Source organism: Gadus morhua, chromosome 11 (assembly GCF_902167405.1).
Source record: "Gadus morhua chromosome 11, gadMor3.0, whole genome shotgun sequence".
NCBI classification, from domain to species: Eukaryota; Metazoa; Chordata; class Actinopteri; order Gadiformes; family Gadidae; genus Gadus; species Gadus morhua.
This window is the reverse complement of record NC_044058.1, coordinates 23,737,960-23,757,959: the sequence shown is the minus strand read 5'-3', so window position 1 is coordinate 23,757,959 and position 20,000 is coordinate 23,737,960. Positions and strand designations below refer to the sequence as shown.

Sequence of the window (20,000 nt, the reverse complement as noted above, 5' to 3'; positions counted from 1 at the left end):
TTGCCGTGCCTGTGTGCTTACCCTCCATGTCTCTCTCCCGGTCTGCCATTTGCTCCCCGTTCCATCCAGTCATAATGACTTTGTTATTATTTTGTTCAGCTTACTGCGACATACATACTATCAAGAGATTGACTTATTTTCTGTTAGGGTTTTCAGCTTGGAAAAGCACTTCCAGTTCTAGCACATGGATGGAAAACAATAACAGATCCAGTCCAACATGGCTAAAATTCAGGAAGACCAAGCGCCTCTATATACATGGTTTCAGAAAGCTTTATGAAACTAAATGGTAAGATTGGCTTTAGAACATTCCATGCTGTAACAAATCTCTGGAAGCCAGAAAGCTCATATCATTTGAGCTACCGCTGAGAGAGAGAGAGTGGGGGAGAAAAAGAGAGAGCAAGAGAGAGAGCGAGAGAGAGAGAGAGAGAGAGAGAGAGAGAGAGAGAGAGAGAGAGAGAGAGAGACTGAGGGGGAGAGGGAGAGAGAGATGGAAGGTGATAGAGAGACACACAAACACAAACACATAGAGAGAGAGAGAGAGAGAGAGAGAGAGAGAGAGAGAGAGAGAGAGAGAGAGAGAGAGAGAGAGAGAGAGAGAGAGAGAGAGAGAGAGAGAGAGAGAGAGAGAGAAAGTGGGGGAGAGGGAGATAGAAAGGCAGAGATAGAGAGAGTGGGAGAGACAGGCCGAGAGAGAGTCATAACTAATTTTATTAATAATCGAGCATTAGTCGTTGCTGAAATATCACTGTTACAAAATGAGACAGCTATATGACAGCAATACCAGTAATGTAAATACATTTACCTTCGTGAAAATTGGCAACAGCATCCGTGTGTATTTGTGCATGCATATGTATGTGTGTGTGTGTGTGTGTGTCTGTATGTGTGTGTGTGTTTGATGTAGTCTTGTAAAGCTGCAGCTGGAGTGGGTTTACCCTGAGAGCCACCATTCTGTACTAGTAAACCACACCACAGAGACACACACACAGACGCACACACACACACACACACACACACACACACACACACACACACACACACACACACACACACACACACACACACACACACACACACACACACACACACACACGTGTACAGATGCAGTCTTTAATAAAGCTATTGTAAGGGGAACACACAATTCATATATAGATTTAGATCCCTCGGAGCAAAATACAACCATGTTCAAATGAATGAGGATTCAATTCAAGTGTGAAACTGGTTCAGAATCAGTATTAAAACAGTAATCATGAGGCTTTTTCGAGAATATTGTCAATGCGCTCATGGGGAGGTGTGGGGTTTCTTCCGCTTGGCGTACCGCCTGTCTCCAGAACTAGAGAGCTCTGCTGGCGAGCTAATAGCTAATGCTGGTTGGCTCTTCCTAGGCACAGGTAGGAATAATAGCTTCCATAGGGCTGGCATGATATGCTGAGCGAGAGAATAAACAGATCATGCAAAAACCTGAGACATTTGATCAGAGAGGATTACCTGACGGCTCATATTCCAATAAGGCCCATGGCTATTGTGTTTCAAGTTGTCCATCACTTATCCACATGCTTCTTCAATACATTGCTGTAACTGCCGGATGTTACATGAAGCTGTACTCCTACCTGAAGAGTTGTTTTTCAAACCCACCATAAAAGCATAGGGTAAGCGTACAATAAGTGTGCAGTATTTCTTGTTCTGTCAGGACATTCTTCTTGCTTGGTTCCAGGTATCTCCGGAGCAGTCCCCCCCCTGCTACACGCACACAATGCAACCGAGATGTGCCGATATTGCAGATTTTCACCTCTTACTTAGTAAATCAAAACAGTCTTGCTCGGCCCGTTTTCACTCCCACACTTCCGCCTTCCGTCCGTCTGTGGCCACGACTCTCCAGAGCCTTGAGGCAACACAATGCAAGACATCTTTTTGGAACAAGCTCTGGTTGGACGATCTCCCGTCTTGTACTCTGTGTTCATTTACCTTTATTTCCTGGGAACAACGCTGCTTCTGGGCACTGTTGTTGTGAGTCGGATGGTGATCCCGAAAAACAAGACATAACAGTCATGTTGCTATGCTGTATCGATTATTTAATTGAGAAACAATCAGTAAGGCCTAGCCCTGTATATATGAACATGTTATTGTCAGTAGCACTAGTGCAGTAGTCAGAAGTCGAAGAAGACATACTGGCAAAGCTTCAACACATTTTAATTGTTACAGATCAATGTATTGATCATATAAAGAGCAGCAGTGACAATGAGAGTTTTGAAAAAGAAAAGTGTTTTTCCTGCTATCTGAAATCAAAACGACTTGGGGGACCATCAACCAGCCAGGCAGGCCTCAATACCAGCTTGGAGGCTAGAGAAAATGAGGGGCAGGTGCAGGGATCCACACCATTTATTCGATTTTTCCATTTGCGGCCATGTCTCTGTTTGGATAAACATTCGTTTCGGCCAGACTTCAGAATTAGTCTCCACCGCAAATATCGACATATTTAACCCAAAGCCCTGTTCATCGCACGTTTGCATGTCAACAGATGTCTTTTTTTCTTCGAGTGCTTATATTCAATGACATCATTGGGCAGCTGACTAGGAGCAAACACTCCTATTATAGAGCCAGGGACCGTTTCCAAGGAGATGGTATAATGCATTCCAGATGACTGCCCTTAAAGATTATTTCATTATCATAAACACCACGTGTGTGTGTGTGGGGGTGTGGGTGTGTGTGTGTGTGTGTGTGTGTGTGTGTGTGTGTGTGTGTGTGTGTGTGTGTGTGTGTGGGGGGGGGGGGGGGGGGTAGGGGTGTCTGTTACTGCTTAAATCTTTACTTTTCAGACAATTACCAGAAACTTTCTTTTGAGGACTTTTTGTCTGCAAAATGGAACCCTGTGATTTGATGCTTTGCTCAAGGAGTGGAGCTGATATTCTTGGACTGTATTGACTCCATTTAGCCAACTGCTCATACCACAAGACTACTAATCAACTTAACAGTAACAAGGGACAAGATAAAAGACAGCAGAAGTTATAATAATACACATTTATTCCCAAATCAAATACATTCAAATGTATTGAGAAACATTTGCTAACCATATATTTTTTCAGAAATGCATGATATATTTTTTACAACGTAATATAACCAAATAAGCAAATATTGAATGGCCTTCTTGACGACCAATTCTTATCGTCAATGTCTGTTTTTCTTCTTCAGTGTGTTCCGCCTCAGTTGCCAGGCCGAAATGCTGCAGGTGAAAAGTGTCATCATGAAAACCATGACAAGCTAAGGCTTGAGTGGAAGCAGGATCTATATAGTGTCAGGAAAAACAAAAATAGAAGCTTATGAGTGTATGAGTGTATGCTCTTTATCGGCTTATGTTGTCCCATTTATCGCCATGTCTTCCTCCCCACTGAGGCTCTTGTGTTGGTCCCCCATTGCGTATAACACATGAGACCATCATTATATCGCAACATGCAGCTATTTGTCTTTAGCGGTAGCCTGCATCACCGGCCCCTCCTCACTCTGAATGCATAAAGAGCCAACTTCTCCTCCTTCCTCCTCAACAGCACTTTGACTTCCTCTTCATAAAATAAATTGGAAATCGGAGGAGGAGTGAGTGGGAAGGACTGAGATGATGAGGTGGAAAGACGGGAGACGGAGGAATTGGAGGAAAGAGGTCGTAATAGGAGTAGTTTCCAACAGTAGCCCAGACCTGACACACTGCTCCATACACTTCCCTCAGCCCCATAGTAGGAGCTTCCACATGGTAAAACCATCACACACACACACATACACGCACGCACGCACGCACACACACAGGGACTCACACATGTATGCAGACGGACTCAATCATAGTGAACACGGACACAGATACACACACACACACGCACGCATGAACACATTCCCACACACACAAACACACACCCTGATAGATAGATATTGATTTTTGGTGAGAGGTGGTCGGATAAATTGGCATTAATACATGTAATGTATACACATTCACATGTATTTATCTTTTAAGTTCAAAAGTTCTAAGGTCGAGGTGCATTAGTAAAGTGCTTGAGGACCAGTGAATAAGATGGAGGCCAACAGAACAAGTAAATAAACCCAGGATGAATACCAATTGAACATAATAATAATAAAAGTAATATTAATAATATTAATAAAGTACTAATCTTAATCTTAACACTTGCATCAATAGACCGGGTTGCCTAGCTAATGACACATATTGCTCTAGTGTAGCTTGCTGTCATTCTGGTGGGATCATTCAGGCACTATTGAGCTCCTGAAGTACAAAGGCAGATCTGAGACGTCCAGCTGACTCCTGAACAAACAAGTATTGAATGGTCACAATAACAGCCTTATTAATCAGTTTTGAGTTTGAAGGAACTAATCATAACTCAACAAAAATAAAAATCAATGACCAATTCAATATACTTTCTACCGTTTAAATGATTGATGGTTAGTTTAAAGGAAAATAAAACTGTAGGCTAAATAAAGCATACGGCGTGTCAAAGAGGGTCAAATTCTGAAAGAGTGACCGACTTCAACAGCTCCATTTCCGCAGGTGAAACACCGGTTATTGTGGTTGTTCTTTTTGATTAGCCGTATGTGATGTGTGGCCCCTTTCCACCCAAACCAGCCCAAACTGGGGTCCGGTCGGTTCTGTCCCAGAGGCTCCATTGTCACCGTAGGTCCCCTCTTTAAAGGGGGTGTGGTTGTATTTCCCGCCACAAGACGGGGCTAGAGTGGAGAGGGAGCTGGACGGTCTCCACGACGACCCAGCGGTGGTAGTAGTGGTTGAGGAGTAGGGGGAGGAGGCGGGTGTTGTCGGGGAGGGGGTGGGAGGGGTGTGTGGGTGGGAGGGGGCAGCCCATAATAACTACCAGACATGAGTCATTCACCGTGGAATACCACAGCGCCCACAGACCTGTCTCTGGCAGATCGGGAGCAGAAATCTGACCCAGCAGAGTTTGTGAATGGGGTAGGAATGAGCTAACCCAGAGGAAATTCAGCCGTGCTCCAGCAGCTTTCAAGCATTTCAGAGCCAAGAGAGAAAAAAACCGTCAAATGATTTGCTTTAGCGAGTTTTTTATTTTTTTTGGTGTGTGTGGGTTGGTATGTCACGTGTCTGAACGGGGGGATATGATTTACAGATGAGGTGTTCGCTAATTAGCAAATTAGTTTATGTTCACGTTTCCGTTTAGTTTAATATCTTGTTTTGTTTCACTTTAAATTAAACATGGGTTATGGCAATTCATCAGTAACATTTTCTTTTCTTCCTAACAGACAGCACAAAAACAACATATCACATTGTCAGATGTCATTCAAGCCCTCATCATCATCATTCTTGCATAGACTTCCCCAACGGAGTAAACCATTTAACTTAAACTATACCATATGCTGGATATTCAATTCATTACTCTGCTAGAACACAAATTAAGGTTTTCCATGATAGAGGCCAGACGATCCAACGCGTTAATAATCCCGCTATAGAATTAACATATTTTGCAATTACAGTTTGTAAAAAAAAAAATGAAAAAAGAAAGAAGCTTTAAACGGGGAGCGGGACGGTGAGCCATCAGCGCATAAAAACAGCAGGCAGGAAGTGTTTTGCAACAGCGGAAAATCTTCAGGTCCAGTCTGACCACCAGACGGTCACACTTCATCTGGTCTCGGGCTGCTGCGGTGGACGCATGGATACCTTCCCTACCATAACGGTTGGATATGTTGTCATACATTTCTTCTCTTGCTGCCTCTTTTTCCTTCTTCTACCCCCCCCCCCCCCCCCCCCCCCCCCCCATCCCCCACCCTACAATTCCCTCTTCTGCTGTCATATCTAATTTTCACATACTGTACCTCCAACTTCCCTCAATCCTTCCACCCTAACTAGCCCCTCTTTACGCTTTCTTAACTTTCCCGGCTACACCTCAGAAAAGGTCTCTTACACTCTAACACCCCCCCCTCACCCCCCCTCTTCCTCCTCCTCGCAGCCTCCCCCCTATCTTCGTCTCAAACTTATCTTGGCATCCCCTCTCGGTTCCTGGGGCTGACTCTCTCGCCCCCTCAGACATTCATATACCTTCCTCATGTTACTCCATCTCGCCCCCCCCTACCCTTACTCCGTCTCTCTGTTTGTGGTCAGCCACACTTAATCTAGCGCCGTCCATCTGTTTCTCTTCATTTGTAAACTCCGGCCTGGTTTCTATTAAGATTACATCAGGCTTTGACCTATTAGTGGGCCGTGATCCTTTTGAAGCCCTGCTGTGGTTCCAGGTTAGGCTTAAATCCCACCACTCTACCTAGTCCCAATCCTATGGATAGTATTGGGGGGAAACGTATTAATAACAACGGTCCCTAAACTTTTTGTTCAGCCAGGGCTCCAATTGGTTTTCTTTCCCCGTCTCCTGATCCATGATCATTAAATCATAACAGTATTGTTGTCATGTGGGAGCCCAGTAGACATAGGCCTGGAACCCATTTCAGCTCTCAACCCATAATTTAAGACACTGCTGTAATAATACACCCCCACACCCTTAAATGACAATCTGTAAATTGTAATATATAGTTAATTTCACTTCGCATTGGTGGGATTTGAAACTCATTTTGGTGGTGGTCCTTTTTCATACACAGTGGTTCAGTTCAAAGTAGTGGTAAAAACTGTTGCTTAACTTTCTTTTGGCTTGTTTGAAATTGTACTGTACTAAAAAGAATGTTTATTGAGTGCATTGTTTTAAACTTTTTAAAGCATAGACATTTATTGCCATTTTCAAAGGAATATTACTTGAACTATAACTGCAGCATACGTTTACATTTAAAATATTAAGATAATTGTTTTTATTTGTCTTGCAATACTATTGCTCCCATGTTCTAGTCCTTGAAGGAGACAAATCCATTCCTAACAATCCATGCAGTGTTTTCACCTCTTTTCCTAATCATTCCCAATTTGACCCAAGTTAACGGATACAAGGCTGACGTCAACTTTCCAGCTGGCGACAAAGATACCATTTTTAAGTTCCTGAATTAAAGGCTTCCCTTTTTCCCCCCTCCACATGGATACTTTAGGGTTTGATTGAAAGGTTGAATTGGTACATCATCATTACCTGTGGGGGCGGGGTCAACAAAGGGCTAAGAAGCCAATTGACCATGGCGTGATACTTCACTGACATCTATTGGCTGAGTCACCGCATGGAAATATGCGAAAGTCATTGAGATTCATCAAGCTAAGTGGTCACGGTTGACTCCAAGGTCTTGCAACTCACCACTTCTGGTTGCGGGCTGTCCTCCCTGCCAGCAGTTCCCTGTTCTAGTGGAGCTCAGCTGGGACGAGCTCTGCACCACTGGATTCTAGTCAGTGTTCCTCGCCTATGATAACAATGACTCCTATCGCTCTTGTTCTCCAGGCAAATGATATAATCAGGTTGAATTTGTCCAGGAATTCTCCCAAGGAATGATTGGGCCGGTTTGCTGAGCCTTTTTCCTTCCGGTTACTGATATCAATAGTTGGCAGGGAAGAAGGTTGTAGGCGCTTGACAACAAGCATTAACAACTATTTGTTGTGTCTTGGTGTCCGTTTTATGTTACGTAGCATCAGTACAGTTGGCTAGGCCCTCTGGACCACTGAGACACTAACCCATTCGCTGTTGGGTTGGTGTCTCAGTCATACGTTGGCGGCGGTGTATGTATTTGAGCGCCCTGGATCATGTCGACCGTAACGTTAAATACCCCTTCAGTATCGGCATGGGGCACTGCGGCCGGGGGGAGGCTGAGGGAAGTACAACCAGTTTGGTGCAATACAAAACGGCAATGTGGTTAAAGGAATTGGAAGCATTCTTCGAATTGGAAGGATCTTCCAACGCAAACAAAGGCAAACGCAGACAAAATGATGCTTCTTCTCTAAGGCAAACGCAGGCAAAATGATGCTTCTTCTTTAAGGCAAACGCAGACAAAATGATGCTTCTTCTCTAAGGCAAACGCAGACAAAATGGTGCTTCTTCTCCAGGGCATCACAGTTGCCAGCTGTCAATCAACGCTTTTCAACTTTTGTAGAGAGGAGGTCTTTCGGGGTATTGTCACTGAAAGTCCTTGATTCCCCCTATCTTGCAGACTGAGCACGCAATGGATGAGACATAATAAAATATTGTCAAGTTGTTCACAAGCTTTCTTTGTTACAAATTAAATTGGTATATCTAAAGTTTGTTTCACTGTTGAGGAGAACGGGGGAGAGCGTCATTCCCGGTAAAAGGTGATTTCCTGTAAAGTTACTGTAAGCGGCTGTTCGGTTCAAACAAACGACTTGCATTAAGGAATCCCCAGACATTTAGAACAGCAGGCAAGATATCCGATCATCTGGTATCGCAAGACTAGCCTGACTGATATTGCACAAAGGCCTCCCAACTAGCAGAGCATCAGCTCAGCACCTTTAACCTCCAGGCCTCCTATTCTCTCCTCTCGTTTCCTCTCGTTTCCTCTCCTCTCCTCTTAATCCTCAGGCCTCCCATCCTCTCCTCTCCTCCTCCCCTCTCCACTAAAACTAAATAAACAATAGCAACTCCCAAATAACAATCTTTAAAAACATTTAGTTTTGAAGTTCAAACTAACTTTAACCAATGTACATCCATCTTGAAACTGGATACATGAATTGAATTTGTGAAACCTGGGATTTAGATAGGGGTAGATAGGAAAATAATAATAAAAATATGCAGCTATATAGAATGATTTAAACTAGATCATCTTGCAGCCCGAACCTCATTGATATTTACAACGGTACAGACTTCATCATAACAATCCTTATCCGATGTAATTTGCCATGTATACCATGTCACCCAATTTGGGGGTAGCTTCAGGACTGCATCCCCTTCCTCTTCCTTCACCCTCGCTGGTATCACCTCCCTCTGCTCTACCATCCCCTTATGATTGGCTGAGGCTGTTCTGGCCAACACTCAACTGTCACCTCTGAAACCCAACCTCACTCAAGACAGCCTCACCGGTACTGCCTGCGACAGGCACTGGTCCTACGGTATTTCACGGCTAACTCAATGAAGCTCTTATAGAAGGTGAGTAGGTCCTGTTTTACTTGGTGACCAGCCACATGTCCATGTCACGTCCGACTGAGTGGAGCGTTAACCGTTGATCTTCTGGGTTCTCTGCTGGCTGACGTCACAGTGCCTGAGTCAGCGGAGATGTTGGCAGGTGCACTAGTTCTGAGCACCGTGCTTGCAGCCTTACCAGGTAACGTTCGCCGGGATTAGGATTATATTAGTGTTCAACAATTCACCCTGCATGATGTTACTTTTCAATATAATGCATGTTAATTTCCAGGGATCAAATATTAGAAATGTGTTAAGGGTTATATTTAGAAGTTTTTTGCATTCTGTGCCCTAGTGTGTAAAAGCTTGTGACAACATTAGATGAATTCGGGTGGATCATCTGTTGTTCATTCTGTGCTGCATGTTGTTCGGCATCCAGGTGCCCTTGCCTTTACACCTAGGTTATTTATACAGTATTGATTGGATTTTGTGCAAGGTAGTCAGCCAGTCCGCCAGCAAGGCATTTAGCAGGACAGCAAGCCACCATGGTTGCCATCAGATCTTATTATCGGTCTATTAATTGAAGCATTCATCTGCCACCCCTTTTGAACCAACACATTTTCAACCTATCCAAAAGCGTACGTCAAAGGGTTTTGGCTGTGATTCTCTGTTTATGTCGATATCAATGGTGTGTGTGTGTGTGTGTGTGTGTGTGTGTGTGTGTGTGTGTGTGTGTGTGTGTGTGTGTCCTTCAGGAGCCCAGAGCAGGTGGAGTGTGTCATTTTCGAGGAGGGAGATCTGTGTGTGGTCTGGAACCACCGTCACTTTGCCCTGTCGCTATGACTACCCATCAGGTATCATAGGGACAAATTCCCTTTTATCTTATTTGGATACACTACTGTTTTGGACCTCGTGTTTTTTAGTTTCTTTTTTTATAAATATAAATGTATTTTATACACATTTATCAGGTAACTTTCCGTTTTTAATTGGTTTTCAATGCCTAGGTCGGTTGATTGATAGGTCATATTGCAGATTTCTTTTTCAGTACAGTATATTGTTTTTGACTCACTTTTTCATCAATCCATTGATATTCATTCATCGATGTCTATCTGTTATTCAACATGCTACTACCATGCTACCATGCTGATGCTATAATTGAATCGTAATGGTGGTGTATGTGAACCAGTGATCTCTATTCCACAGGCCACACGATGAAGCGGGTCATGTGGTTCCGTGTGTCCGTGGACGGTCACAGAGAGTTCACCCACCACTCGGACCCAGACCAAGTCAGCCTGTCCTACAGGGGGCGCACACGGTACAAATACAGTGCTCAAAACCAGGCAATGTGTATATAAGGCCCATTTCAATAATCCAGTGTTGACTAAGGATCTGCTGTTTGGATCAAAGAATCAATTGTAGTCAAAACAACTTATAAAAGCCGGGGTTAACTACAGAATATTAGTGTATGTGGACAAACACCCAAAAATAAAAGAGTTAGAGTCAAACAAAGAACACTCAAGACCGGAACATTTCTGAATGAATCATTGACAATCAGCTGAATACGTAACACAATCTCCCCTGGGTCCCCAGCTACATAGGGGGGAGCTACTCCAGCTGTTCGGTCCAGATCAAGGCTGTTAGGCTGACTGACGCGGGACAGTACCACTTCAGGTTTGAGACGGACCAGCCCAATGGGAGATGGACCTCCCCTGACACAGTCTCCCTCACCGTCACAGGTTGGCCTCAGGTTCATCACAGAGACACTCCGTGTTAAAGGTGCAGTCGCTGGAGAGATGAAGAGTGGGAAAGTGTACCATTTTGAAAAACTTTCCCTCCCCTCTGTTCCATATGTTTCGCTGCCATTGAGAAGTTTTGCATTACACACACCTGTGAGTGAAAGGCAAGAGAGATATGTCAAACCAATCATGGATTGGTCTCGGATTTGCCTATAATCAAAATGGGCCGATACCGAGGCGGGCGCTGTCATCTCTGAACAGATACTCCCTCCGCGCATTTCCCTCCCTGATGGATGTCTGTGCCATTTCTAACAATCACGCCCACGTTAAGGGCCCATTTCTACCCCTTAACCCTTTCCCTTACCCCTCCCCCTTGTTTTGAAGGGGTAAAGTGAAGGGGTAAGGGGGAGGGGTAAGGGGAAGGAGTAAGGGGAAGAAATGGGATTGGGCCCAAGGCCCAATCCCATTTCTACCCCTTCCCCCTTCCCCTTACCCCTTCAAAACAAGGGGGAGGGGTAAGGGGAAGGGGTAAGGGGTAGAAATGGGATTGGGCCTAAGGCTCTTGAATCAAACCTACCTTTTTGCTATTAAGGAGCTGAGATCACTTTTAGGTCTGCACGTTCAGGGTCCAAACTTCTCTGTGAATGTCGTGCTGTTGAAAGTAGTTTGAAACGGGTCGCTTTTCACTCACTTTATTTGTTAAAGTATTTCGGTATGGTAACTATGAAGCAAAAGGGAGGGAATTGTATCAAACACTTCGAACCCGGGCTTAGGCCCGAGGCTCTCTGCGGGGCGCCTATGAGTCTCTGACCTCCTCCGGGCTCTGCAAATGGACCAAGTAGGCGGGGCCTATGTGAAGTGGGCGTGGCCTATGTGACGTCTTAGCTGCGGTTTCCTCGTCTGTCTTAAAGATGCTGCCTTCTGTGGCTGGGGTAGATATTACAGCTTGTATGTTTGCTCCTGCTCCCTTGTGGCTGTGTGGGGGCAATACAGCTTGTGTGGTCGATCCTGCTTCCTAGTGGCTATGTGGGAGCAGCTTATGTGCCTAAAATACATAACATTAACAAGTGTTGCGTAATTGTATTTGTATACAAGCGTATCTTGACATTTCAAGTTAAATCCTGATTGATTCCTTTCAGTTCATGAAGTGTTTGCGTTCCAGACCTGCAAGTCCAAGTGCACCCGGTCCGACTCGGCCACATGTTCGCGTTGGGAGACACCGTGTTCCTGGGCTGTCAGGCCAGTGGATGTGCTGCCTCCGGCCGGAGCCTGGCTCTGTACAGGTGTGTGACAAATTTTGCTTGGGAAGTGCCCTTCTGTCACTGTAGGCGTTCAGCTGTAAACCTGGCTGTTAAGAAATCACAGCTTCCCAGACAGAAATCCCGATTCCTTGCCAGGCCTTGACTCAGGGACAGGGACTCAGAAGCAAAACTCAAAAGACGGCAGTATGTTTCACCAAAAACGCTTTACTAGAAAATGGTAACAAAAAACGCTCATGGAGGATACAAAACTATAACAAAAGGTGCTCGCTAAGGAGGATACAAACAACAATTAAATGCAGTAGTATCTGCAAGTATCTGGGTACAAAAAACTAGCAAATACTGAGGCTTGACAATACCCAGGGGACGCAAGACGAACTGACATTAGACAAAGGGAAACAAGGGGTATTTATACATGAGGGAGGGGAAAACAGGTGAGACTAATCAGGGGCCGGGGAGGCAATCACAGTGGAGGAAGTCAAGTGCCTGAAACGAGAGGGAAAAGGGAACTACAAAATAAAACAGGAAGTGAACGACAAGACATGAGTGATTTTAACTTGACATGAAAATGCTCAACAGAATTAACAAACTTTGCGTGACATGACATTCCTCCCCGGAGCGCAACCCTGTAACGTTTCCTCGACAACCAAATCCGAATCTGATGTTATTTGGCTCGTAAACACCAAGTCTCGGGAAGTTTCCTGTTCCCTCCTCATTGTTATTCTATTTACTATGACATTTAAATTTACATTTAGGTCTTTTAGCAGAAGCTTTTAGCAGAAGCTTTTATCCAAAGCGTCTTACATTAATTACTTTGTCAGACGAAGAGAATAAACATATCCCCGTCGGTAAAGAAAGGATGTTCATAGTAGCCTACCAATTACTCTTTGTGTATGAGTGTGTTTTTAAGTGCGTGTTCATGTGTGTCACATCTTACCAGAACCTTCTACAGTGTTCATATGATGATGTTGTCCTCAGGAACGGGCTGAACCTGGGATCCTATGAGAAGTGGATGATCGTCAACCGCTTCGAGCAGCAGAACGCCGGGACCTACACCTGTCGACCGATCCCTCCCCAGAACGTACAGTCCCCGCCGCTGACGTTGGCTATGGGACGTGAGTGGTCCTCCGACCATGGTCTGATTACGTCATTCAGTATATACAGGATTTACGCATGTAAATGAATATGTGGTTTCCATGAATCTCTTCAGATAAGACCAGAAACAGTTGCCAGATCTCACATAAAGTATCAAATGAATGTCTGCTTTGCTTCTATTTTCCTACATGCATCTCCTTCAACGCTATTGCTGCTCAAAAGCATAGATGTAGATGTACAATCGAAGAATAAAACCGAGACACACAGCTTCCATCAACACCTCACTGCCACGTCACTCTTGCTGCCCAACAAGCAGCATTTAGTCGACATACCATGTCTCTGTGCTTTCATCATGAGCGAATCACAACGTAAAGCCCAGCTCTCTCTCCCCCCCCTCCAGATGGACCCCGGACCACTGTCGTCACGGTGTCCCCGGTGGGAGAGCTGTCAGCGGGGGGGTCGGCCACTCTCTCCTGCAGCAGTGACGCCGCCCCCCCGGTCGAGAGCTTCGCCTGGTTCAAAGGTAGCAGTCCTCGCTTTATGTTTGAATGTTAACACAACAGGCGTGTAATGTGTACGTTATGGTGAATGGAGCCAGATGAGCCTCATGGGGCGAAAGAGAGGACACTATGTTACGCTGCACGATATTAGAAGCTTATAGTGCCGATATGACTGAAGACCAGGAATATAAGATCTAGAAACAATGGAAAACAAGGAGGCAAGGGGTTCAAATGATCTCGAAAGAGAGTTTTACTTAAAAAAAAAAAAAAAACTAGAATTCACATGGTGTTTCCAGAAATACGCCACACAACTAGTGGTCCTTGGATTCAAATGTCCCCATATCATCTTTCACAGTGTCCTTCACATCTGGTGAACCAACGTTCACGCACCAGCTAGTCATGCTTCTTAAGTTATAATTCAGCCGATATTATTTCTAAACTGATGTGTGGTTTCTACTTTTTATATAGATTAAAAAATATATACATTAAAAAATGATTTTTATAAAATCAAAAGCATTTTATATTCATGCATGTCAAAAATAAAAGATCTAGACTAGATGATTAAAAAGATGACGTGCATTCCCTTAATGGCCAATGCAGCAGATGATGTTGATAGTCTTCATTTTGAGAGGCAAGGACCTTTATTTAGCATCTACAGGCTATTATTGTAAGACATACTTGATAGTCTTAATTTATGGGATATATACTAACCAGACTGCCCGGGATTCTCAAAGGCCTTTAAATAGAGATGATTACGAATGTGTTACACATGTTTTGTCACGTTACGTTGTGTGTGTGTTTTTCCCAGATATGGAAAGTCACAGCATACCAGCTAGCTACAGACCCCAGCTTCACCTGATAGGTCTGACGTTCAAAGATGAAGGACAGTACTTCTGCGTGGCTCGGAACTCCCTGGGCACTGACCGATCCCAGCCCATGCTACTGAACATCACATGTAGGTTTCTCATGACAAAACAACAACAATCTAGGCTTTGAATCAACATTTTGGAATTAAATGTGGGAAAGATGTCATTGAATGAGTAGCAAAACATTTGGTGAATCGGTGTAGAATTAGAATTGGGTTTGTCGTACATTACAAGACGGTAGGTGTAGTTTTAAGTAGAACCAATCCTAATAGGTTTGATAGATTCCTAGAGATTTAGCAGATTCTTGTGGTGGTAATGCGTCCGAGCAATGTTGGTAATATTGCTAAGCTGAATCTTTGATCTGATGCAAAGCAGATATCTCAGCGGCGAAAAGACCTTAAAGACCTTACCACCATTATGTATATCACCATGTGACTTTTTCAGTATCAGCTGAACTGCAAAGGATTTGCACCAGTTTGCATTTGGTTTATTTGAGTTTATTGTGTCACATTTTTTGGAATGGTTTTACTGATATTAATGGATAAAAGGAAATTCATTATTTATTAAAGCATTTCATTCATTCAACACAATTTCCCCTTTCCAATTACCTTTCTTATTATAGGACAAACCAACTCCAAAATGTTGGTAAAACACAGGTTTTTACAATAAATTGTTCTGATAGGCTGATCAGAACTAACATGTGAAAGAAGTGCTTTCAAATAACCTGCTACAAAATATCTTCCAATCAGAAACTGCAATGGAAATGTCCTGTTTTCTGTCCCTTTTTAAGGTTTGAGTGAAAGTGTATGCTCACACTTTAAGCGGGGATAGGGATAGGCCAAATAGGGAACCTTTCTTTGTGTAATCTAGCTAATCTTCATCTGTGATGTTTCTGTCTGTCTTCCTGCCTTCCTGTCTAGACTCCCCCCAAAACACTCGGGTAGTGGTGAGTCCTCGGGGCGACATCAGGGAAGGCTACCATGTCAACCTCAGCTGTGTGAGCCAAGCCAACCCACCTGTCAACAGGTATCTGTCTCTGTGTCTGTCTGACTGCTAATCACTACAAATAGACATTTCACACAATGTCAGCAAATATTTTAAACAGCACGATAAGTCAGTATTCTCTTTTATACTTTAGTGAAAGATGAAACCCACTCAGAAGTGGACTTTTCCATTGCCTTCCGTGACCTATCCGGAATAACTTTAGACCGCCTATCATCCTCTGACCACAGGTTTGCGTGGCATCGTATCCTTGGCGACAAGGTGTGGGCCAAAGGGATGCACCAGAACATGTCTTTCCCATCGGTGCGCTCTCACAGTGCCGGTCAGTACTACTGTACGACATGGAACCGCCTGGGCCACCAAACCTCCCCGGTCGCTACTCTCTCTGTACTGTGTGAGTACAGCTCACTGGGTCCATATGCATGGGCAGGTGTGTGTTTGTATGTGTGTGTGTGTGTGTGTGTGTGTGTGTGTGTGTGTGTGTGTGTGTGTGTGTGTATTTATGTGTGTTTGCGTGTGTATGTGTGTGTGTGTATGTGCGTATGTGTGTGTATGGGTGTTTGAGGTGTGGTTTATTTGTTTAAACAAATGATGACACATAACAAGGAAGTTAACCAAAAACACAGCGACATGTCGGGCCTGATATCATTTTTCCTATGTCTTGTGCGCCCTGTGGACACTTTTTCTGTCTGATGATAGAAAAATAAACAAACTGAAACTGAAACTGAAACTCCTTTTCTCGCCATCCTCTCTCCGTAGATCCTCCTAAGAACACGTCGGTCCTGGCCCGTCCCTCTAGCGTGGTGGACGCCGGTCGCCCGCTGACACTGACCTGTAGCAGTCAGGCCAACCCGGTGGTGGACAACTTCACCTGGCATCGGCTTCCACTGGACGGCGCCCCCAGGCGAGGTGTGCATCGCCGCACTCAGAAGGCGAACCACCTTCCGGATGTTTCCGTAGGGTCCGCTCACTTTAGTGTTGAGATGTTGCAGTTATTCAGATTTAGACAGAGGAATAGAGTGTTCTCTGGATGCTGAAGTATGTTCTTCGTAAAACGTTACGGTGAAATTTAGGAAAATGTGTTAATTGTGATATTACAAATAATTGTGTCCATGTTTCTTCCCACACTATTTAGGTAGGGTTTAAATACAGAGAAGTTTGGGATTATCATCGTTGAACAGTAACCACCATGATGGTATGTACACCCCCCCCCCCCCCCTAGTGTGGGGAGCCAGGACGGGCCCCTCCTACACCTTCTCCGAGGTGGGTCCGGGGGAGAGCGGACAGTACTACTGCGAGGCCCGCAACCGCATCGGCACGCACAGCTCTCCGGTGATCACGGTCCGGGTGAGAGGTGGGTTCGGATCGGCAGCCTAAAAGCGAAGACATGCTTTCCGCGTTCCGCATCCGCACGGGCACGCATACCACGTACACAGGGGCACGCACGCACGCACGCACGCACACACACAGGGGCACGCACGCACGCAATGGAGGGTCCGCGTTGGCTTAGGGTTCCATGCGTTCAAACGTTCCCGATCCACACTCCATTCCAGTTGGGCGCGGTAATGATCATCATAACGATGTCAGCCAACTGCCACACAAATCAAGGAGAAGAGTTCAATGCCCTTTTAATATCATCAATTTAGAAATGATTTATATTTGGGTGGACCACCCCCCCCCCCCCCCCCCCCCCCCAATAATTGTCCCTCTCCAAACGTGAACCTTGGCAGCCCTGGTTATAACATATTAGGTACATGTTGTTACAAGTTATCGCGTTGCTTATTATATGTGTAATAACATTGTAACAAGGAACACTTGTTGTATGAAATTAGCAAGTGAAGCCCTTTGTGTCTGTAACTGTGATTAAGTGCTATACAAATTGAATTGCCTCGACTTGACTTACCAAGTATTACCCAGCTCTATAAACATAACCTCAAGAATACAGATGATGTAACATTTATGAATAAGAAACACGGCGTGACGAAAGCTCCTGTCCTCTCCAGGCCACAGAACGCCAGCAGATATACCGCATGGTATATTACCTCATAATGTTGTTCTGTGAGTCAGGGTGACTCAAATCTCTTTCCCGCTCCGAGCATCGAAGCCAGGGTTAATGGGGTGTTGTGGAAAATTACAGCAAAGTCTAGACGGATGATCTGAGGCAATGCAGCAGCAGATTAAGAACATGGAAGCCCAAGAAAGTGTGGTCTAGACGTCCGTATAACGACGTGCGAATGGCCTGGCTTTATTTTCACTGCTGATCGCTTGATTCACTTGCTGCTATCTCACCTTTTCACGCTGTTGGCAGCAAAAAGAGAAGCTGGTCATTCATTATCCCTTAACCTCATTTATTCCTTATTGTGTGTTATTTTGGGATAATTTTCAAGACTACTCGAAAGACGACAAACCCTCTCAGAGAAGCGAATGAGACACACGCATGGAGTCACACACACACTCACACACACACACAGACACACATGCGAGCGCACCCTCCTAATGTACACACACACACACGCACGCACGCACGCACGCACGCACGCACGCACGCACGCACGCACGCACGCACGCACGCACGCACGCACGCACGCACGCACACACACACACACACACACACACACACACACACACACACACACACACACACACACACACACACACACACACACACACACACACAAACAAACGCGCACACACACACACACACACACACAAACGCGCACACACACACACACACACACACACAATCACCCACACACACACACGCACACGCACACACAAACAAACACGCACACACACACACACACACACACAATCACACACACACACACACACACAATCACACACACACACACACACACACACACACACACACACACACACACACACACACACACACACACACACACAGTATAAACGTCAAGAGGTTCAGGTATAATAAACTACAGGTCTCATGTCCTAGCCCAACTGCATTGCCCACATACACACACCTGTACCTGTCTGTTCGGTCTGCAGGACGTCTAAAGGTGATCGCCCTAGTTTCTGCCGTGGGCGTGTCTGCAGCACTCATCACACTGACGGTGGCCATAATGATCAGGTATGATCTATCTATCCATATCTATATGATGATCAGCTATGATCTATCTTTCCATATCTATATAATGAGCAGGTATGATCTATCTATTCATATCTATATAATGATCAGGTATGATCTTTCCATCTATACTGATGTAATGACCAAGTATATCTATCTCTATATCGTCCTAATGATCAGGTATATCTATCTCTATATCGATATAATGATCAGGTATATCTATCTCTATATCTAAACTTAGCACAAAAAGTAAGGAAATTTGTGTTTGGTAGATTATTTCTCTGTGGTAACAATGCTTTTGGCAATAAATCTTATACCGTTGGAAAGCCTGTTTAGTTCCCTTTTAAATGGTGCCCCATTTGTAAGGAACATGCATTTGTGAGATGAGCATGTGGGTTGCGCCCAGGAAAATTTGCCAAATCTTTTCTGCCATTGCCAAACAGGTTATTTTGCTGTTGCTATTGACAGGTGCCTGATTGGCACCTGATTGGGCAACTTCAAGCTGGTGTTCCGCAAAACCAAGTTGCGGCATTATTTGGAGTGAGCCCTAGTACCCTCTCCAATCTGAAGGCCAAGTTCCATATAACGGGGGATGTCAAAGACAGGCCTCGAAGTGGGCGTCCCGAGAAGACGACGCCCCAAGAAGACCGTTTCATCAACCTGTCAGCACTCAGTCTTCTACAGATTTGCAGTCAAGGTTTTCAGGACGGTATGGCCGACGGCTCTCTGCCCAGACTGTCCTGAACAGACTACACGCAGCCAATCTCTGGTCTCATAGGGCTGCCAGGAGTCCTGCCATGACTGCCCTTCACCGTCAGGCCCGTTTGCGCTGGTGTCGGCACCATGTGCACTGGAACCTGAACGTGTGGAGGAACGTTATGTTCAGTGATGAGTCCAGATTCTGCCTACGTCAGTTGGATCGTAGGGTCAAAGTGTAGAGAAGACGCGGAGAATGCTATGCTGGTTGCTGCACCGATAGAATAACATCTTTTGGTGGAGGCAGTGTGATGGTGTGGGGTGGCATCTCCCTCACTGGAAATACGAGGCTTGTCATCATTGGAGGCAATCTCAATGCAGAGAGATGTAGAGATGAGATTCTGCAACCAGTGGCGATCCCATATCTCCACAGTCTGGGACCGAACTCTATCCTCCAAGATGACAACGCTCGCCCCCACAGGGCGGGGTTTATCAGAGACTACGTCCAGAATGTGGGAGTGGAGAGGATGGAATAGCCTGCAAACAGTCCCGACCTCAACCCCAATGAAAACTTGTGGGATCAGCTTGGGCGTGCTGTTCGTGCCAGAGTGACCAACACAACCACGTTGGCTGACTTGCGACAAATGCTGCTTGAAGAATGGGATGCCATCCCACAGCAGTGTGTGACCAGGCTGGTGACCAGCATGAGGAGGAGGGGCCAGGCTGTTGTGGCTGTGTATTGTTCTTCCACAC

General features: G+C 45.0%; 1 protein-coding gene across 1 annotated transcript in view; it reads left to right on the top strand.

Annotated features, from left to right (window-relative positions):
* Positions 1 to 5,966: 5,966 nt before the first annotated feature.
* The window catches only part of si:dkey-33i11.1 (B-cell receptor CD22), a 93,121-nt gene continuing 79,087 nt past the window's right edge, over positions 5,967 to 20,000 (top strand). The window contains exons 1-14 of the mRNA XM_030371468.1: positions 5,967 to 9,029; positions 9,139 to 9,204; positions 9,758 to 9,856; positions 10,206 to 10,317; positions 10,593 to 10,738; positions 11,901 to 12,021; positions 12,976 to 13,112; positions 13,493 to 13,615; positions 14,401 to 14,547; positions 15,379 to 15,484; positions 15,691 to 15,854; positions 16,220 to 16,369; positions 16,683 to 16,814; positions 18,473 to 18,554. Of these exons, the coding sequence (XP_030227328.1) occupies positions 9,156 to 9,204; positions 9,758 to 9,856; positions 10,206 to 10,317; positions 10,593 to 10,738; positions 11,901 to 12,021; positions 12,976 to 13,112; positions 13,493 to 13,615; positions 14,401 to 14,547; positions 15,379 to 15,484; positions 15,691 to 15,854; positions 16,220 to 16,369; positions 16,683 to 16,814; positions 18,473 to 18,554 (1,568 nt within the window). The 5' untranslated portion in view covers positions 5,967 to 9,029; positions 9,139 to 9,155. The remainder of the gene's footprint in view (positions 9,030 to 9,138; positions 9,205 to 9,757; positions 9,857 to 10,205; positions 10,318 to 10,592; positions 10,739 to 11,900; positions 12,022 to 12,975; positions 13,113 to 13,492; positions 13,616 to 14,400; positions 14,548 to 15,378; positions 15,485 to 15,690; positions 15,855 to 16,219; positions 16,370 to 16,682; positions 16,815 to 18,472; positions 18,555 to 20,000) is intronic.